General features: G+C 44.8%; 1 protein-coding gene across 2 annotated transcripts in view; it reads right to left on the reverse strand.

Moving 5' to 3' along the window:
• DAAM1 (dishevelled associated activator of morphogenesis 1) overlaps positions 1-22751 on the reverse strand; it is a 178859-nt gene that overhangs the window by 79861 nt on the left and 76247 nt on the right. For both annotated transcript variants that reach the window (XM_008168243.4, XM_008168239.4), the window contains exon 3: positions 10399-10488. In XM_008168243.4, coding sequence (XP_008166465.2) covers positions 10399-10488 — 90 coding nt within the window. The remainder of the gene's footprint in view (positions 1-10398; positions 10489-22751) is intronic.

Below are 22751 nucleotides of genomic sequence, written 5' to 3' on the forward strand. Positions count from 1 at the left end.
TGGCCACAGATTCCCAAAGGAAAGAACTGTGCATGCACAAACTCAGTCAGACTTGCAGGATAAGAACGGCTGGTACAGCAGACCCGGGCCTGATCCAGGAGTGGGGGAATTACAAAAGTCCACCGCAGAAGAGCTAAAGGCCTGAGGAGATGCACGGGGAGAGAGACCAGAATGGGAAAATGTATCCGTGCCTTACCTGAAAATTTCCTTGGTTGAAATAATGAGGTCCACAGATCCGAGACAGTGGGTCTCTGCTCAGGAAGGGGACAGAGATGCAGCTAGCCCTGCAATTGTGACAGTGGCATCCCTCGACATACAGTCAGATATCTGTATACTTATATGGATCCCTTCACGATGCTATGAGAGCGCTATGTAGCAATCCAGCCACAGAATTTTTGAAAGATCTTCTTGAAGTTTAAGAAAAAACAGCCAATATTTTAGAAAATGAATTAAAAGTAGCTTCCGGTACATCACCTGCCTCTGCAAATATCTTCTGGCTTTGCAATCACATTCTTTTTTTGCCAAATAATTTCCCTCTCCCTTGTTGTTTTTTAAAGACCCAAACAAAACAAGCGAGCAGAGCGCGAAACTGACTACATACCCAATGCTGACAAATTCACAAAGCAAACTAAAATTGAGATACATTCCCCCCCTTTCCTTCATCATCTTTCAGCGTTGCCAACTCAGATTTGTAACAAAAATATGTTTGAAAAAGTGTTCAGACAGCAGCGGGTATGATTTTTAAACTGACAGGACCAAATTCTCTAATCATTTAAAATGGGCATTGCTCCACTGAAGCTAGTGGAACTGTGCCAGGTTTGCACTAGCAGAGAATTTTGCCCACATTGGCCCTCTAAATATTTAGCTTCACCCCAGCCACTTAGTTTCAGAAGGTGTAAATTTAATCAACATGCAACTAATGATGTTCTCCACTACAATGCCAAATGCTTTTAAAATGATACTGCTAGCACAAGTGTTGCCGAGAAGTGCTGAAATTTAATAGGATTGCTCCTTGATCTGATAACCCCAGCATCCAGATCGGCACATTGCATTATACACCAGACTATTTTCTCTAATGCTAACTCCCCCCACCACACACACGCCTTGCTTTTCCCAAGGTTTAAAAATTATGCTAACAATAAGCAAATACAGCATGACCAGATGCCTTCATGGTCAGAAGGTTCATTGTTTAAAAAGCTTCAGTTTAAAATCCAAAAGATTGCTAACAGATGCAGTTTTTGGCTGGAGACTGGGAAAACCTCTCTTAAACAAAAGAGTGTGTTGTGATTGGAACTAAAAAGGGAATTACCTTTAAAGATAAGAACTACAAACATTTCCTATTGAAAAACACCCCCAGCCATGTAAACAGCCATTTTCTGTAACTAGCAGTGAGAAAAGTTAAAATATCATCAGCAGAATGATGCATCTGGCATAATATTTCAACCTGTTGTAACAACAACAATTGTAGGCATACTCAGGATGCAAACAGGCCGTGAAATGTTTTTCATTCAACCCAGATGACTAAACAGGGCAAAATTCCAAGTGATTTTTTTTTAATATCATCTTTGTCAGTCTCCAGTATCACAGTGAAAATGGTTTTCAAGTGAAGGAGATACAGATATCTCGCCAAACTACCTAAATGAGCCACCGGATAAAGATATGAACACAATTGTTAACCAGAATATGAAGATCCCCAGAGATACAGGTGAAAGGCACTTAGACAGGAAAAAAGGCCATTTGGCTGGGGGTGGGGGGGGGGGGATCATTTGAGAATCATCACTTTCCTATTTACCCCATTCTTCTTCAAAATCTTCTTTGCACTTAGTTGTTTCCAGTTTATACTACAGCAGAATCCGGACTTGAGATTTTAGATTTCAAATGTAGGCTTAAATTGCACACTGTTCAATATTTCACTTATTTGCACCTGATATTAATTGCACTAAGATGTCTTTGCACTTTTAAAAATCACATTACTAATACTGCTCTGAGTTGTACCGTCTCTTCAGTTTATGTTTCATTCCTTCCCAACCCCCACTCTGCTTTTACAAATGTTGTATGTGACCAGAGAGCTAGCTTTAAAAAGCATAACGCTACTGTATTTGTTACAGCAGATTCTAGCTAGCAGCCCATTCCACATGGTTGTGTGCGAGAGATCAGGTTTTGCATGAACCCTGCATTTCCCCATCTGACTTGGGAGCTCTTCAACAGTCTGAAGTTTGTACTTCAGCTGAAATGAGCCATGACGTTTTGCCAAAAAACTTAAAGGCTGGACTCGCTCCCCTCCCTCCCCACACTTTCTAACAATGTCCCTTCTAGGAGTAAGGGAACATCAGAGAAGAAAGTGGTTTAGATTAGCTATAAAACAAGTCTTTGTCCAATAATATTCCTTTTAAATTTGTATTTTATCCTTCTGTTGATGCACCTCCGTATCCTCTTTTCCCTTCTTTATTGTAGCCATACACTGGACTGACAACTTCAAAGGATCTTTCTACAATAATCCTTAAATCCCTTTCCTGATCCGAGTGCTGCACGACTATTCTATTTAATGCATGCTCCACTCCCTTTTTGGGTCACTGCCCACAGACTTGCTATTGTACATAACATGGCTTTTTCTTTTTTTCCCTCCCCTACATGGCTCTCATTAAATAATCAATTCAAATCCCTCTAAGTCAGGTTGCTTTGTTTCTCATTGGCTGCCATCTTGTGATACTTTCAGCACCATCAGTTTAAGAATCAAAGCAGCCAGTTGTGAGAGAGCCAGAAAACCCTGTGAATCCAAGATGGTGGCTACAGCTGCTGCAAGTCAGGAGGAGCATCTGCTGCACTGGGACTGTCATGCGGCAAGGTTGTATGGGTACCGATAAGATCATGCAAAGCCTTGCTCCCACCCCAAGGGTTACACCTCCGCTTTCCAGTGAGGGCGCACTGCAGTCTCACATCATGTCATTCAGATGAGCCAGTCACGTACACGCTACACAGCGACTGATCTGAAGCCGAAGTCTGTAGGTTGAAGACAACCCCTCGGAAAATTAGGCCACCAATGCCAGTCTACATCTGCTCACTCTCCCCTCCCCACCCTTCAAATATAAAAGTTAAGGGTTTCGTGAATGTCTGAGTGTCCTGAGCCTCTGTTTGCCAGAAGCTGGGAATGGGTGTCACATTCCTGTCACAGAAGCCAGCGTTCTCAGGGCTCTGAAATGCTCCAGACTTTTTTTTTTTTTTTTTAATGCTGTGGTAGCTGACAAAAGTCTTGGCACATCTGTTGGTGCTTCATTGTTTTGTGCACACGTGGCTTTGAAGGGGGTATCACATGCCTTTGTGACTCTAGTGCAAACCAATACCTCCACATCCAGGGTCCCATGGCATAGTAGAGTCCTCCATAGGCCAGTGCCTTTCAGGCCAAAACAGATTCCAGCTACAACTGATGATACTGCTACGTTGCAGCGGGAGGTGCGATTTCTGGCTTGGGTAGATGCATCTGTGCAAGCTTTGATTGCGCTACTGTGCTAACAATAGCAGAGTAGCTGCAGTGGCCCAGGTGCTGGCACAGGCTAGCCACCTGAATAGATAACAAAGGTCTCACCTGGGGTTGTATAAAGGCGCCACCCAGGCCACCACAGGTACACTGCTATTTTTAGAATGCTAGCTTAATCAGAGCTAGTGTGGGAACATCTATCCAAACCGGGAATTACAGGTCCTGCTGCAGTGTACACATACCCTTAGAAGGTGGAGTGGAGTTAGGGCTTAAAGTACGGCCCAGTTATTGCAGGGTGATGCAACTTCATTCATTTGCAGAAGCTTTAGGACTCAGACAGCATGTTTAAATTACAGTGTCCAAGGACAGGAGGTTACGCCACAGTAAATCCATGAGAATTATCTCTAATCTGAGAATATATGTGACCACGGCTCGAGCATGGACTTCTGGGTTTTGGACCCTGAAAAGACAGGTGATTTGGAAGTAAACCCCAAAGGGGAGGAGGTCACTGATGATGCACTGTCTATTCACAGACTGCTACTTTGAGACGTGCACTGCCTCACTGCTCTCTCTGAGGAGGGCTGATTGCTAGTGAGCCCTGTTTTGGTCCTGATCTGCAACTGTGAACATCTAACCCTACTTCAAGTCAGAGCAGAGAAGCCGCACCGAATAAAAGGAAGATGGGGGACCCTAGAAATGGGGAGCCCATACTTAGGAATTGCCATACTAGGTCAGCCCCAAAGACCATCTAGTCCAGTATCTGGTCTCTGACAGTAGCCAGCACCAAAGACAGGTGCAAGAGACAGTGTTAAATTACATTTTAGTTGCCGCGGACAACGACTTGCTATTAAATCATAAAATTCAACATATTCTGAGTTTTTAAAGTCATGTGACTACCTTGGCCACTCTGATTGCGCTTAGCAATTTAAGGCGACCTAGGTAAGCCCCAGTCCTAATCCATGGAGTATCCCTTCCCCTGCTGAAAAACAGAATGTGTTTCTATCTAGAGAATATCAAAGAGACCTTTCAACTTTTTGCTGAGGAGCCAGATATTCGAGACTAGCACGTAGATGGTTTGCATTTATTTTTTTAAAATACACAAGCGAGATTTCTAACAAAGCGGCTGATCAGAATCAACAATTCTGTTTAGATTGTTTACCTGCAATCCTCACCATGAAATCTCAACGCCTAAGACATCCCAGATATAAAACGGTCCCTACTGAATTATTTTAAAACATGTGCAATTTCTTCCTTCTAGAACAGTGGTCTCCAACCTTTTTACACACTCGATCACTTTTTGAACTTAAGATGCATTTAGGATCTACCTCGCCCCTTCCCTGAGACCCCGCCCCTTCCCCAAGGCCCCACCCCGCTCACCCTATTCCCCCCTCTCTCCGTCTCTCGCTGTCCCCCACCCTCACTCACTTTCACCAGGCTGGGGCAGGGGTTTGGGGTTGGGAGGTGATGCAGGCTCAGGGCTAGGGCCGAGGGGTTCGGAGTGTGGAAGGGGGTTCCGGGCTGAGCCTGGGGCAGGGGGGTTCGGAGTGTGGGAGGGGGCTCCAGGCTGAGCCTGGGGCAGGGGGTTGAGGTGCAGGAGTGAGGGGAGCAAGCTCTAGGAGGGAGTTTGGGTGCAGGCCTCATATGGTCACACTGCACCTAATCTCATAGAATCCACTGGACATTTCATGAGTTTTACTTTTTATTAGTGTCATTTCTGGTTTATAGATCCAAAATCCTTCAGGGATTGACTCAAATGAATGCAACATTCTCAAAGGTGGGGTGTGCGTTGGCTGAACCTGGGGCAGGGGGGTTGGGGTGCAGGAGTGAGGGGTGCAAGCCCTGGGAGGGAGTTTGGGTGCCGGAGGGGGCTCCAGACTGGGGCAGAGTGTTGGGGTGCAGGAGAGGATGAGAAGTGTGGGTTCTGGGACGGAGTTTGGTGCAGGAGGGTGCTCCGAGCTGGTGCAGGGGGTTGGAGTGCAGGAGGGGGCTGTGGAGGGGATTAGGGTGTGGGAGGGAGCTCTGGGCTGGGGTGCAGGAGGGGGTGTGAAGTGTAGGCTCTGGCCGGGAGACGCTTACCACAGGCAGCTCCCAGTCAGGCAGGCTGCCTGCCATGGCCCCACACCGCTCCTGGAAGCGGCCGGCTGCTGCCACATCTCTGTGTGTGGCCTCTGGGGCGGAGGGGGGCAGCCGGTCTCTGTGCGCTGCCTGTGCCTGCAAGCACCGCCCCTGCAGCTCCCATTGGCCGGTTCCCTGTCTGATCCCCGCTGCACTGCCAGACTTTTAGCGGCCGGGAGATCGCGATCGACTGGCCGAGGCTCCACGATCGACTGGTGGGGGACCACCGTTCTAGAATCTATACCTACCCATTAAAGCATTTGTACGTACAATTTCAGTCATTTTAGTGATAGAGGGATGGGAAAAACCACAGCATTTATTCCCTCCCTCAGATCTACTACATCTACTATTTACTCGGAAAGAAGATTCCTCACATACTCTGTGGCTAACCCAGACAGTCAGGGTTGTCACATGTTCAGACTGGGAGTGGCTAAGAACCACCAGATTAGGGAGGAGAGCAGGGTACCTGAACCTAACCCAGGATTGCTGGAATCTGACTGCTCTACAGGATAACATTTTTAAGACCCAATATATTTCTGTGATCAGTTACTTTAAAAATCCTTGTGAAGTCAAACTGTTACACACAATTTGTAAAGCGTGCATGTGCTGGACCAGGGAAAGAAGAGAGGACGTTAGTCCCAGGAAAACCAAACTCCAACAGATGAGATAAGACGTAGGCTCCATACACCATATAATTATAGGGCTGTGCTTGATTTAAGACTTAATTGCTCCTGTACTTATCCAGATGTGCTAGTGTATGACACCATCAAACCTGGAGGCAGTGATGAACCAGCATTTTCTTCTTGTTGTCTTGCTGGTTAAGAACTATCCCTATTCATTTGTTAACTTCTCTTCTCCTCTCAAATTTAAACCAGAGACATTTTAGTCCTATTGTATGATAGATTTCAATATTATTCACTAGAGGCTTCAAACAATCCTACAGGGGCAGTATAAGCCTTCTGTTGGCCTAACATCACGAAGGAAAGGGTCGGTGCCATTGAATCGTATACAATATCAGTGTTATGCCTTTAAAAAGAGAGAGGATGCAATTTATGAGCGGACCCCAGAAATCTCTGGTATTTCAGGGCCAACTTTTACAGCAAGGTTGAAAAATTACTGGTATGCCATGGATCCACCACACTACTGCTGGCACAGGTGAGGAGTCCAATTGTCAAATTCCATGACCCCTGGCATTCTAGAACTCCATGGCTAGACACGAGCTCGCCACCTCACAAGATTTAATCCTTTCAGGGGCCTTCTCTATAAAGCATTGTCCAAAAGTGGGAAAAAAAACAAAAACAAAAACATGTTTGGGTGCATCGCTGAGCCCTGGAAGCCACCACTGGAGGGGAGTCTTATGTAACAAGTAGAAGAAGAACTTGTCTCCCTAACAAAAAGGGGTTATTAGGAACGCATGGACACTCATTTTGAACCTACTAGCATCATGGGCTCAAAAATGTCTAAGACTGTACTCTACTTAGAGGAGACCACCCACAACAAAGGGGTGTAGCAGAATTCCTGCCCAGATGGTTTAAATCCTAGGTGCCTTAGAAACACCAGACACACGGTATGAGCTACAAGTAGACCACTATCTTATATCTGATCAGACCCGTCTCTCTCTCAGCACATCTGAACTCTGGCAGCTCTCCTCAGTTTAAAATTACAGGGAGGGGAGGGTCCGTGGGGGGAGAGAGGAAAAGGTTAGTGAGCTCTGTTGTAAATCCAAAACTCCCCAGGGTGAACCCATCCCTAGATTTGACTTGCCGCACCCATTACTGAGCTAGCACTTTAAAGCCCTGTCAGTACAAAGTACAAGAGGATAACTGGGGAGGAGGGGTCGGAGAGAAGAAGAGAGATTCACCATCTAACCCAGGGGGTGGGCAAGTTTTCTGGCCTGAGGGCCACATTGGGGTTGCAAAACTGTATGGAGGGCCAGGTAGGGAAGGCTGTGCCTCCCCAAACAGCCTGCCCCCTCCATCCGACCCCTCCCAGGTCCCACTCCCTGACTGCCCCCTCAGAACCACCGACCCATCCAACCCCCTCCCACTCCTTGTCTCCTGACTGCCCCAACCCCTATCCACACCCCCACACCCTAACAGGCCCCCCATGCTTATCCAACCCTCCGTTCCCCATCCCCTGACCATAACCCCGCCCCCCCTCCCAGAACCTCCGCCCATCCAACCACCCCCTGCTCCTTGTCCCCCCAGACCCTTCTCCCCTTATCCAACACCCCGGTCCCAGCCCCCTTACCATGCTGCTCAGAGCAGCATGTTTGGCCGCCACGCTGCCCGGCCAGAGCCAGACATGCTGCCGCACTGCCCTGCAGGAGCTCGCAGCCCCGCAGGAGCTCGCAGCCCCACCGCCCAGAGCGCTGCCCACGCGGCGGCATAGCTACGGGGGAAAGGGGACAGCAGGGGAGGGGTTGGGGGTGAACCTCCCCGGCCGGGAGCTCAAGGGCCGGGCAGGATGGTCTTGCGGGCTGGATGTGGCCCGCGGGCCGTAGTTTGCCCTCCTCTGACCTAACCAGTGTGAGGAATGAGTTAATGTACTGAATAAATCATGGGCCACCAGAACATTAGGCTAACGAACACGAGTAGGACGAGAAGATGGCAGTTGGGAAGAAAAGGGGGAAAGTTTTTCTAAAATGCCTTAGTCGATGTTAATAGTTTTAGTGGCATCATTTCAAGGGCATGAAGTTGTCTTTTCCCTTCCCCTCCCAATGCCACGATTAATGGCAACTGTGGTGAGGAGTGATCAGGTCAATAGAAGAGCTATTTAAGTGATGGCGCTATATTTTGTAACATCACTTCAAAGCCAGCCTCCTCCCTTCTCAGTTTTATAAGTTGTTCAGTTGTTAGAAGACACAATAGCATTATTATTGAAAACAAAACAACTCTTTGACTGCCCTTACCCTGCAATGCTGGTTACCTGGAGCAGCTACATTAGAAATATAGCTGTATCTCACTTATACTTCATTTTCTAACAGGAAATTTAATAGCACTAGCAGATGTGCTCATGCCACTAGTGTGTAAATTTGAACTTTGCATTTGTGTGCCCATTAGGAGGGCATCAAGATTTCACTCCATCAGACGTGGAAAATGCAGCCAGTGCTGTATCGTATCTGGATTCTATTGTGCCCACAGGCCAATTAACACTGTTTCAGCCAATTTCTTTATTAATGAATTGGTGATTTAATGACAGTCTTGGTCTTTTATCAGAGTCACTTTATTTTAATTCTGTAGAACCCTATTGGCTTTATCCCTTTTTAGTTCTAGAAGATTTCAGTGTAAGATATGTGGGGGCCATCAATCACCTGGAAGATGACAAACTTCATATTGAAAGCAGTCAAGTATACAATTTATATTCAGTCTTGTTTGGACTATACCTTACCATCTCACCCTTTATGCCCTATAAAAACTTCCCACCCACCTACTGTACAGCGGATTTTTCCAGGTCTTCCATAATGCAGTCAGTGTTTACTTCAACATTTTTTGGAGAAAGGGAGATCGTTCTCTGTCTCGTAACACAAGACCAAGGGGACATTCAATTAAATTAAAAGGTGGCAAATTCAAAACTGATGGAAAAAACACTTTCACACAATGTGTAATTAGACTGTGGAACTCACTGACACTGGAAGTCATTGGGTCCAAGAACAAGATTCTAAAAAGAGACTAATTATTTTTGATAGCCATATGAATAGCCAATGACAGCAAAACTTTGAAAGGAATATTAAACCTCAGACTTTGGGGCTTAAGCCAGTCGCTAACAAGAAACCTGAAAGAGACCTAGCCTCAGGGGCATATTAACCACATTAGCCTACTGGGGGGTTCCTACACTGCCCTCCAAAGCATCCGGTGATGGCCACTGCCAGAGACCGGATACTAGACTAGATGAACCTCAGGTCTGATCCAGTCTGGAATTCCTATATTTCAGAGAATGAAAACGGAAAGCTATTTCAACAGATATCGTTGAAAAATCAGGACTGGATTCTTGGGACCACCCTCTGATGGCTGGTGGAGCTGCAGATCACAACAGCAGTGCAAAGGGGGGTGGGGCAGAGTACAACTGTTGTGTGCATAATTCAGCAGAAACTCTTCTAGCCAAGAGCAAGAGACTTCAATACTGTAAAGTTTCCGCCCCACTCCTGCCTGGCTAGAAAGATGTTTGTGACAGTTTCAAGACCTTGGAGGGATGTATTCTGGGGAAGGGAGGAAACAATCTGATCCTCCCTTGGGGGAGGGATAGCTCAGTGGTTTGAGCATTGGCCTGCTAAACCCAGGGTTGTGAGTTCAATCCTTGAGGGGATCACTTAGGGATCGGGGCAAAAATCTGTCTGGGAATTGGGCCTGCTTTGAGCAGGGGGTTGGACTAGATGACCTTCTAAAGTCCCTTCCAACCCTGATATTCTACAATTCTCATTGGGGGAGGGGAGGGGGAGTGAGATCTATATTTAATTGGGGGAAGGGCAGGGGGTCAAACATCCTTTACACTGAAGTCTTCTAGAACTTAAAAGGGATAAAAAACCATTAGAGTCCTACAGAAATAGATCAGAGTTTTGTAGAAGTTACTCTAAAATATTAAAGAATTTAGCAGGCAGGAAGATGCTTTCTATATTTTTTTCCTGAGACATTCTCTAGTACTCCATAGAACAGATGCATTCTTATTCAACCCTACGGGATGATTCAACAAGCCCTATAGAAAGGTTACTGCTTTCTAATAAATTTTAGAGAACTTTTCCAGAAAATAAGGAATATAGAAGACAAACCCACATCCATTTCTCTCTCACACACAGAACCAAAGTCTCTTACTTTTTTCTTACTGCAGTAGATCTGCCATTTCTTTTCTGCCGGAAGTGCAAACATGGCTTCTCGGTGTTTGTCTGTGAGGTCAAGTTCATCCTGGGGGGGGGGGGGGGGGGGGAAACAAAACACAAAACACACAGAATTTTAATCACAAATAAATAAAATAAATAAAAAGCAGGTAGGTAATGTAAGTCTATGGAGAGCTACAACATAGTATAATGACTGCCACAGCCTCCTTCCCTCCCAAAGACTATTGATTTGTCAGGATCAATAATGATAATTATCTTTATTATTCATGACCTCTGTCTGACTTTGGCATCACAGCTGGATTCCAGGAGCAAGTAGGATGTAAATCTCTTTGCACAGTTCCTTCTGGAAAACACCTTTATTACATTTAGAAAGACATGCATTTTACCAAGTACACCCATCTAAGCAAGAGTTGGACCCAAACTTCCTATACATTACAGCAGGCTGAAAGGAACTGTACAGAACGGAGAGTTAAAGCTCCATATGAAGTAATATGTCTAAGACAAGCATGATGCAGAATGGGTAGCTAGGACCTTCCCAGCCAACTTGAATAATCACTTCTACTCTGCGTATCCTCATGGAAGCAGACTACTCCAATCATCCACATTCTTAGTATTTGTATGACAGCAGTACCTAGAAGGCCCAACCAAGATTGCTGCCCCACTGTGTTAGGTGCAGTAAAAACACATAGCAAGAGCCAGCATCAATCCCAAAGACCTTACAGTCTTAACACACAGGACCAGCAAATTGCTGGAGAAAGGAACTGGTGGTATCCCCATTTTACAGATGGGGAACTGATGCACAGCAAAGGTAAGTGACTTGCCCAAGGTCACACAGAAAGGCTGTGGTAGGGGCAGGAATTGAACCCAAAACTCCAGAGTTCATTCCAGTGCCCAGAGGTCATATGAGTATGGCTGTACAAGGGATGAGAGAACGCACTTCAATAATCTACCAGATTTGCTGCAGAAGTCTCCTGTATCTCACCTCTCTGTCTACGCTGCTTTGCAACTGGAAGACCTATGGAGCTCAAGGCAGACCATGGTTGTGACTTGAAAAAGAACACGGTATCATCCTGAAACTCGTACCTGAGTTCAGCGTGCCACAGAAAAAAAAAAAGAGTCCTCCCTCATGCCCAACTCCATTGGCAAGAACTGGAAATATAAGCTGTATTTTTATCATTAATAAATTCATGAAGAGACGCTCCACTGCCCTAGAGTTCCCGTTGTGCTAAGACAGCCATTAGGTTGGCCACATTTTTTGCTTATGGAGAAACCATCTATTTTTACTTTCAAGTCTCATTAAGAAACATGCCAGTCATCAGGAGACCAGAACATTCTCACAGCATCATGGTCTCTGGCAGCTAGACGTATGTCAAGGCTTTTATCAGGAAATTAAATAAATCAGTGTCCAGGCAGAGCAGAAAGGTGTTTTTCCAAAGTGAACACCGATCCTAGGGATGTGCATTTTCATCAGAGAATCTGACACAGCCTAAAATCTTGTTGTGTGATGGATGTTTTGGTGCTGTAGTTAGACATTTTGACCATCCACATTACAAATGGCCCCAGGAACAGACCAGTGCGTGCATCAACCTCAGGATCTGAGACACAAGCTCTGCGGCTTTTTTAGCGTACAAGAGTTTGTCTAGCTGAATTTTAATTTTTATTAATAAAATTATTTGTGTTTTGGTAAGGTGGCAGCCTCCAGGGGTCCATTCAGGGATCAGGGCCCCACTGTCCTGAGCACAGTGCAAACACAGAACAAAAATAATGGTCCCCGCCTCAAAGAATTTACAAGCCATGCAGCTAGGGTTGCCAATTTTGGTTGGACGTATTCCTGGAGCTTTCATCACATGACCATCTTTAATTAAAGATTAACCTTTAATTCCTAGAGACTCCAGGACAAACCTGGAGGGCTGGCAGCCCTACATGCAGCACTCCAGCTGGTATAATCCAGGCACACATTCCATTCAGTATAATCAAGGATATAGGGAAGTAAGTCTACGTCTTGTAAAACAAAACCCAAAAACTATGGCCATGCATGCACAAAGCACACCAGTTCATATTACAAGTCACCCTGTACAGAGGCATGTACCCTGGCTTTTTTTATTACAGTAAAAAGGAAACTAAGTTTTAAAAACTGATGCTTTCCCATTGCACACCACCTTTGGTAGAAGCTATTGTGCATCACAATGCTATTCACTTCTTACAGTACACTTCTAAAAAAAGCAACAGAGGGTCCCTGTGGCACCTTTAAGACTAACAGAAGTATTGGGAGCATAAGCTTTCGTGGGGAAGAACCTCACTTCTTCAGATGCAAGTAATGGAAATTCCATTACTTGCATCTGAAGAAGTGAGGTTCTTCCCCACGAAAGCTTATGCTCCCAATACTTCTGTTAGTCTTAAAGGTGCCACAGGACCCTCTGTTTTTTTACAGATTCAGACTAACACGGCTACCCCTCTGATACAGTGCACTTCTAGTGGGTAGAAGGGGGGGAAATAGTCAAAAGTGAGCTGGATACAAGTTTATCTAAAAATCTATTGCACATATTTGATTTCACTTCCCAAGGACATTAGTTCAGCTCAGAACAGGTATCCTGGAACATTTTCCAATTACACACCCATTGAGGAGCTTTAAGTCTTACATTTATTGATCATGTGTTCAAATCCATGCGCAAACTGACTTTGCTAGTACGTGCAAGAAGATTTACAATAAAGTTTTGGATTTCTAGAAGCCCCGATTACTACAGCAATCATTATAGTTAAAAAAAACTCTATTAAGCAAAATAAGTTGATAAGGGAAAGAGAAAGGAATACAAATCCAAGCACAACAGGGAAAAAAAAAACACCCACCTCCCATCTTTTTTCAACCACACACAATCGACAAGCCCTGCATTAGGGCATGATCCAGCATCCACTGAAATCGGTGATGATGTTATGGCTAAGGAAAGGACTGGGACTTGAGAAATCAAGGCTCAATATTTGACTCCGCAACAGGCTTCCCTCTATAACCTGCGTCATGTCACAATCTCAATGGCTCAGCACCTCATCTGTAAAATAGAGTTAATACTTCCTCTCTCTCATCCTTTGTCTGTTTTGTTTATTTAGACTGTAAAGCTCTTTGGAAAAAGTGACAGCCTCTTACTATGTGTGTGTGTGTGTGTAGTGCCCAGCACAATGGGGCATTGATCTCAGATGGGGCCTCTACACACGGATATAATAAATGTTATGAAAATGGTTGCACAAGTCTAACCAATAGCTCAGCATGGGAGACTGTTTTTAAAGTTACAACTCCCATGAGGTATGCTTTGTAGACTGCCATTGCTTTATATTTTAAAGTTAGACTCAATAATATTTACCACATTGTAAACAACTTGTGCAGAAGTCAAGATTTATTGACCTAAGTGGAAATAGAGATTAAGGCAAAGATAGAACTGGGTGAAGAATGGATGTTTTGGGTTCCCGAGCAATTCTGAAAATTTGAAGAAAAAAAAAGTTTTGTTTCAGGGGGTTGAACCAAACCAAAAAAAACTTTTCCAAAAGTTTTCAGTAATCGAAAAATGTCAAGTTCGGTTGAAACTTTTCATTTTGAGCCAACTTGAAAAAATGTGTTTTGAGTTTAGGCATTTTGACAAAAACAAAGGAGGATCAGTCTGACAAAACGGCCAGAGGAAAAGAAGGTGGTCGTGGTGGTGAGAGTAGAACACACGGTAGGTGAGTAGACTATAGATTTTTTGATACATTTGCAAGTTGTAAACATTTATTTATCCTTAACACGGTACGTTTCACTGTAGTCAACTTCCAGCGTTTAACTGTAGAACACAGCACTGCGTTACTCAGAAACACCTACGCCATGACATCCTACATTGTACTTGAAAGAGGCATGTTTAAGTCAATAACATGTGGCAACAAATGAACGTGAAATTCCCCAGAATCAGTGACTAATGAGTGTTATGGTCAGCAATAACAGAAATAGAAAAGCGAAGGCCTGATTCTTCACAGTAGTTTAGATCCATGAAAAATAGGCTGTACTGTGTGTGTAAGGCCACTTCTGGCTTTTGGGATTTTATGCACTCCCACAGAGGATTTGTATCCCAGGAAAGCGTCATGGACACTCAAAATGAAGCAGCCACGGATTGTCCTTCAAACCCACAATCTCTTTGAAACTGGGGGTAGGAAGAGGAATTCTATTTCAAGTTTTTGAAGCCAACAGTTCAACTCTCAATTTACAAGGTTCACTTGCAACTCTGCCGCAGAGCCAAAACAGCGCATAGTTGCAGTGTGCAACCTCAAATTCCTGTGTAGCTCCAATTAACAAGCATGCACTGAATCATTCGACACCGGGAGAGTCCAGTCGACAATTGACTTTGTAGCGCATTTGCCATTTGTGCTCTCATTCTTAAATCGGGTGAATCTAGTCCCCGTCTCAGTGATAGAAGGAGAACACAGGCTAGTCTGGCATAGTAGAGGCTGGATTCTTCTCTCTCACACACACACCCCTACCTCCTTCCATTGCACTTCAGCCCTGTCCTCCACCAGCCTCGCCACTCCACTCTTGGCACACTCCCGCAGAAAGATTTGCCATTTTAAATATTCCATTTCCATTACAACTAAGGCACGTAAAATAACAGAACACAGTCTGCTACTAAAAGGAAGTCTCTATCCAGAGTGTTTTTACTGGAAACCGATATGCTACTTTCAAATATTTATCCCATACAGTTAAACTATTAACCTTTAGATGAGGAAACCCATTTCCACGTCCAAACTATTTGAAGATGAGTTTGAAAACACATTGGGCATTTAATTCAAAAGGCTTTATAGGTTGCTTCTGGTAGGTACAACATAGCAACGTAACGATTTGCTTTGCTAATGTTTCAAGGCATTTCACTGGAAGCAACTGTGGCTGCTCTGACGTCTCTCTCCCGTAAGCACAAGTAGGGCAAGCTGCTAATATTCAGTTTTTCTTTCAAAGTTAGTTTTTAAACCAGGTGGGTTTTAAGCTTGTTGCTTTAAATGGTGAACTGCGTAGCAAAGAGCGTTGGGAAGCACTACTGTGTGTTTAGTGTAGTTTCCTTTCCGGGAGAGAAAGCGGCAAATTTTAAAGTGTGGTGTGAATACTGTGTCTGGAATAATAGCACTGAAAGTTTCAGAAGCAAACGAGAACGTAAGAGCTAGAGTGAGCAAGGAGGGTAAGCCATGCCAAACAAACAAGAGCACAGCCACAAGAAAGAGGGCTCCGAGCTGGAATGCGCCACAGAACCGGTGGTTACTCAGAAGTGTTTTTGGAAGGGAGCTTGCCAGACACCCATCACAGGTTGTTCTAACGAGGCACAAAATCTGGACCATGCAAGCAAAAAACAAAACAAAAATCAGTTGAGAGAAACCTAGGAAGCAGGAGGTGGGAATGGAAGAAGGTGGGAATGGAAAGACTTGTGCAGAAGTTGGGTTGTGCAAGAACCTACATGGACAACAGAAATTAGATAAGAGAGACCTCTAAACCTAGCAGACAAAGGTATAACAAGATACAATTGCTGGAAATTGAATCTAGACAAATTCAGACTCAAATAAGATGCACTTTTGAACAGTGAGGATAATTAACCAATGGAACAATTTACCAAGAGTTGTGGTGGATTCTCCATCACGGGACATTTTAAAATCAAAATAGGATGTTTTGCTTAAAAAAAGATGCCTAGTTCAAGCACAAATATTGATTTGAAGCCGGAATTAATACAGGGAAATCCTATGGGCTGTGTTATGCAGGAGGCCAGACTAGACAATCACAATGGTCCTTTAAAATCTACAAAAAGGTTTGAAGGACTTTATCCTTGACGCAGACAGGAGCATAAGCCACTGGATGGACCTAAGAAAGGGAAGACATGAGTGAGGTGGCAGGAGATGTTTTTTATGAACCTGGAGGGGAGAGGGACAGAAGCGGTGGGGAGTCACAGCGGTGATCACAGTAGAAGTTGAGATGAGAGATGACATGGGCATGACCAAGGAATTCAGAACATTTTTATTCTTAATTATTTTTGTTATTATCTGCATCATTCCAGGGAAAGAGCCGGGACTTAGCAGAGCCGGGATATGTTGGAAAAATGAGGCATCGTCGATGAAAGAAACATTCAACTATTCGAGCAGTAAGAGATCCAAATTCCAACCCTGACTAGTTGGTGTAAAACTCCACTCACCAAGGCTCTGCAGTAGGGAATGGAGTATCATAGAATCTCAGGGTTGGAAGGGACCTCAGGTGGTCATCTACTCCAACCCCCTACTCAAAGCAGGACCAATCCCCAGACGGATTTTTGCTCAGATACCTAAATGACCCCCTCAAGGATTGAACTCAACCCTGGGTTTAGCAGGCCAATGCTCAAACCACTAAGCTATCCCTCCTCCTTTTGTACTATCTTAGCCAATAAACTCATTAGCAGATCTTACTGGGAGGGAAGGACACTAATCTAGTAATTTAACCCTTTCCTGAGTTTCATGTATGTCACAATGGAAAGCTTGATATACAACATCTTCTGTATTCAGTAAGCCAACAAATCCCCATCAATCAGTGAAAGTGGCAGGAAGGGAGGAAGTGCTGGGCTTTTACAAAAAACTTAATAAAGTTCAGCCATCACCAATTCACCCAGAGGAAGTTTTAAAGTGAAGTCGCTTGGTAAAAATAAGTTTATCACATGGGAATACAGGAATGCCAGCACCGAGGAGCATCCAAATACTCAAGGGGAGATTTTCAAAGGCAAAAAGGGCAGCTAGGCGCTTATTTGCTCTTGAATATCTCTGGGAGTTGGGTGCCTTGGAAAATCTCCCCCCCCCCCCCGTTTTATATCCGCTGATATTTAATAGCATCCAAGTACATGTCACAACACGATCCTGCCAACCCTTTGGATGGACACCAGGCTGTTGTGATTGGATCCAGCTCTTGAATCGCTCATGTTTCTAAGCCCCTGGGTCTGGAGAGTGACCGATCACTGTTCCTCATTCTGGGTCTCTCAAGCGCACTCCCAGGTGCAGACCCCACATCCAACGCCCTTCTTGGGCAGTGGGACTTTGCAGTCCGGCTGCCTGGACCCTGGAACAAGTGCCACAGCCTTCCCAGTTGCTTAGCCAAGTTCCCCAGGGTCCACCTGGCTAGGAGTGCTCTAGTTTTCTAGTTTCACCTTTCAGGGACCACGTGGCAGTAAAACAAGCACACACGGGCTTAGCAACGGAATTTCTTGCTTCCTTTTCCTCCTAAACAGCACTAGAGCCAGATTGGAGAAAAACAAACTCCTGGCTGCATTCCCCTTGGTGTGACTTTACCACCCCCAGGAGTCCTGGGTCTGACCAGACTTCTTATGCCAGGAGGTTCTTCCAACCTTCTTGGTCATGTTTCACGCCTCTGGCAGTAGAACGGCCTCTTGCTTAGAAAAGCAGCCTCCTTTTAAAACAGTCTATCACCTTTCTTGCCCATTTATTTGGGGAATTTCCAAGCTCCAGCTCCCCTCCCCTGCCCACCCATCCCCAACTCTGGTTGGCTTTGGGGTATACATAGTTTGGGATCAAATTCAATAGCCCCTGCTAGGAGCAAACCCATTGTTCTACTAGGGCAGAGCCACTCAACGTTGATCGCCTTTGATTGCTCTGTCACTGCTTCCCAAATGTAGCCTCCCCAGTCAGTGTCTAGTCCCTGCTACAAGAGAGATGCTCTAAATAAACAATGATGGTTACCCTCAAAGTGACATTCAAAAGACAACATGGAACGCAAAACTTGACGCAGACCTATTCCCAAACCGTCACAGTGCCAGCCGGAAAAAACTGGGCTATGTCCACGCAAATCAAACTAATCAAAGCTGGCAGCTCCAGTTATCGCATTAAAGAGTCAGTATATGTGCATATCTCCAGGGCAACAACACAGTCCTGTTCTGTTTTGTACAGTGCCTAGCACTATAGGGGCCTGGTCTGTGACTGGGGCTCCTAGGTGCAACTGCAATACAAATAAACAACAATCTGCCAGTGTGTATGGTGTCAAGTTTCAAGTGGCCTATTTACCTCATGGAATTTCTTTTACACCATGGTGAGCACAGCCTACGTTCATTAAATGATTACCAGGTTTGTGCTCCCAAACTCAAGCTCCTTCATCAGTCTGTCTTAACTGGAATTAAGAACGGTTGGATGGTTGCAAAGCAGCCTTTTGAAGTGCAAGCGACAGCACCACTTTCTTTGGTCTGCTGGCAAATACTTGTGAATGGACATTAAACGCTTTTGTAGAAAGAGTCTATGAAGGAACTAAATCCCGTTAGCTTGCCGAGATAAAGAAATGAATTGCAGGTTGGGATGCTGCGTGCACTGCTCTTTGTCACGCTTTAGGTCTGGGTCTACACTGCAGAGTTAGGTTGATGCAAGGCAGCTTGTGTCTATCTAACTATGGAAGAGTCTACACTTAAATTTCGCTGCCACAGATGTAACTCTCCTGCTACGCCAACTTAATTCCACTGAGGTCGATGCAGTGTGGTCGATGCAGTGTCGGTGAAGACACTGCATTGCTTATGTCAACTGTTACTGGCTTTCAGGAGCCATCCTACAATGCCCACACTGATAGTACTGTACAATCAATACAAGTGTTCCTGGTTAGGACAGGCACACCGATACAAGAAGCAAAGTGTAGACATGTACAAGCGATGTAATTACTGTGGCGGCTGTATGGCAAAGTACGTTAGGTCAACTTAATTTTGCAGTGTATACATGGCCTTAGCCTAGTCTGCCCTATGATGCTGAACAGACACTTGGGTAACTGTGTAGTTTTAAAACACAGCATGTTGAGGAGACTGTTACAAGGAGGGGGGAAATGAATTTATGCAAAATGTAGCAGGGCTCAGTGGTCAGTATTTTTTATAAACTTCTTTAAAAATCAGATGTTTATATTGTGTTTTTTCCTCCACATCCAACAGTAAGCAGCAACCACCGGACCAGTGAATGAGCAGCATTATAAAAAGCAGGTGCAACATATGATTGCAGGATGTAATTACATGGATATCGCTAAACACCCCAAGGACTGGGATGAGTCCACAGGGATGAGAAACTCAAGCAGATGGATTAGAAGGATGCCAATAATATTAGCTGCTCAGAAACTAGAATTTTTCTTCTTTAAGCAGAGACTCACTTTTAAAAATAGGTAGCAATTTTGAAAACATTTTACATTAACTAGTACAATATGGCAATTTAAAACCCACACTGGTTGAAATCTGCATCTACTTCTTTTCTCGGAGGTCACACCCATGTTTTTGTTTCTTTCCAGTCGTTCTTCTCAGCGGTCATCAAATTTGATATACCCAAGCATGCTGCAGTATGAAGGAAAGTTGCAATCAGCATTTTTTCCTCTGGACCCCACCTAATCCTGTCCTTCCTTTAAGCAAATGCATTGCCTCTTGTGACCTCTTTGCTCATGTCAAATGGAAACTTTTTTTTTGCTGTTTAATTAAACACGCAGTACCCGCAGAGCGCGGATTACTGCACCAACCACTCTGAAAACAGTGTTCCATTGCAAGCTATTGCACCCAAGAGTGAAAACATCCTAGCTGGACTGTGGCAGTGTTATGGGAACATGAGCTCCTCACTTTAAATCCTCTTAATATTTACAGTTACAGGCTCACTTTGAAAACAAAATAAATAGTAACTCTTGTCTTATTGATGATCTGTTACTGTGAAAGACATCTAGTTCTGGAGATCAATACAAATCATAAATCAAATAGACCGTAAGTGTCTCTGGGCAATGACTGCACCTGATGTGTATCCTGTACTGCAGTAAGTAGAGTTGGCACTAGAATGACCAGATAGCAAGTGTGAAAAATCAGAACAAGGGGTAGGGGGTAATTGGCACCTATATAAGAAAAAGCCCAAAATATCAGGACTGTCCCTCTAAAATCAACAGAGGGTCCTGTGGCACCTTTGAGACTAACAGAAGTATTGGGAGCATAAGCTTTCGTGGGTAAGAACCTCACTTCTTCAGTTGCATCTGAAGAAGTGAGGTTCTTACCCATGAAAGCTTATGCTCCCAATACTTCTGTTAGTCTCAAAGGTGCCACAGGACCCTCTGTTGCTTTTTACAGATTCAGACTAACACGGCTACCCCTCTGATACCTATAAAATCAGGACATCTGGTCACCCCAGTTGGCACTTAAGTGAAGGTTTCAGTCACAGGTGCCTGAATTCAGGCACCTAAGTCTGTATTTATACACCGAGTAAGTGGCCAGGTTTTTACGAGGTGCCAAGAACCCACACTGCTGCAAAAGTCAAGGGAGCAGCAAGGACTCAGCACCTCTAAAAAGAAAAAGAAAAAAACAGGCCAGTTTATTAGGTGTATAGATATGGATTTAGATGCCTAATGGGAGGCACCCATGTTCAACTGGTTTTGTACTCATGAATGATTGGTTTTGCAGCAAACTGCTCAAAAATTGCCCAGCGCGATGTGCCCAGCTGTGTACTACCAAAGATACATTGGAGGATCCAACAGGGAATAAAAAAAAAGTGTTATTGAAACATCACTGAGATGAACAGCTATGCACGCAGGACTGGATAGATGCAGCCAAAGAGGACTTTGCTTATTGTATGCACCTATTGGGGCTGTGCCAGAAGAAGAGGCATCTCCTAATTGGTTTTGGACATTGATATAATGTGAAACTGGGCTCCTTGGATACAAGAGATGGCTATTCTGGGGCGAACAGGAGAGCTTGGTTTTCCACAGCCCTGGACTCCTAAATGTCTACCCCTGCTATGGGGAGATTTCCATTGAAAGAGCCCAGAACTCCTGGTTCTGTTGTTTTTGACACTCCCACCCCGTAGGACAAATGTGATTTTAACTCTCAGACTGTACAAAGCAACGAGACATCCCTGGAGGATGGAATTTCTGGATCTTGTGATTCAGCTCCTTAGTGAGATGTTTAGCACAAGCTGGCAGCAGCTGGCGTTATAATATGCAAGTTCCCTCTTGCTCAACTAATATTCTTTGTGGCTGTGCTCACACCCTGCTTAACGTCTAGGATATACTCCTGAGCTAACCTGTCCCTTTAAGACCACTCAATTTGTAAGGCTAGTAAAGATAGGATATTCCATTTTGGGGTGCTCTGTGGAAGGGGAAGTTTTTGCCCCAATCTTAAAGAAGGCAGTGGCCTAGGGGTCTTTAAGGTCTGTCCACACTTAAAACACTACTGTGGCACAGCTGCACCGCTGTAGTACTTCAGTGTAGACACAACCTATGCAGATGGGAGGGATTCGCCCATTGGCGTAGGTAATCCACCTCCCCAAGAGGTGGTAACTAGGTCAACGGGAGAATTCTTCTGTTGACCTAGCTCTGTCTACACAGCGACTTAGGTCAGCTTAATGCCACGACTCAGGAGTGTGGATTTTTCATGCCCCTGACAGATGTAGTTAAAGCAACCTAATTTTCTAGCGTAGACAAGGCCTTAGGGCCAGGGGAATTGAGATTCCCTTTCTTTGCATGGTGCTCTGAAGAAGACTACCTTTGGGGTCAGTGAGAGCGGACTGAACGGCGCGGATATTGGATACACTTACACACAGAAAACGTACAACTTCTGGTTCAACAGAAACTGGTTACTTAACCAACTCTATGGACATGAAGTTGGTATCACAACTCCATCGTGGTATTTCCTATGAATCTGCAAAACAAGAAATCTGGAGGAAAACCAAGAATGATTTCTAGCAAAACTCCTCCCTGATCAGGCTATCCCTGAGCCGGACGACCAGCCAAGCAATACTTATCTCCATTCACTCTCGCCTGTGATCCTTACTAATGCATGAGGAACACAGTACAAAACCAGAGCAGGTAGGAACAGGAATAGCCAGACTAGATCACACCCACGGTCCAGCTAGTTTAATCTCCTGTCTCCAACAATGGCCAGCACAGAAGCATTTGTGCTTGAAGAGGGACCTGAACTAATTAAGAATTAAGGGACATCTACACTGCAGCTGGGAGGTGCAATTCCCAGCTCGGGAAGACATAAATGCGCTAGTTAGACTTGAGCTAGAGAGTGTGGAAAATAGCAACGTGGCTGCAGCGGCATGGGTCTGGCTAGCCCGATGACTACAACCCCACCAGAGATCCTAGGTATGTTTTCAGGCAGCAAACCCAAGTCACCCCCTGTTCCACTGAGGCCACACTGCTCAAGAGGAGCTAGCATGTGTACATCTTCCCAAGATGGAGTCACACCTCCCAGCTGCTGTGTACATGTAGCCTACGAGTGTGATGCCCTAGTGACCAAGCTATCCAGACACACACTGCTTGCACTTCTCTTCTATTGTGTGCAGCATGGAAGGCTCTTCACGGGTAGAATGTGT

This window comes from Chrysemys picta, chromosome 4 (genome assembly GCF_011386835.1).
Source record: "Chrysemys picta bellii isolate R12L10 chromosome 4, ASM1138683v2, whole genome shotgun sequence".
Lineage (NCBI taxonomy): Eukaryota > Metazoa > Chordata > Testudines > Emydidae > Chrysemys > Chrysemys picta.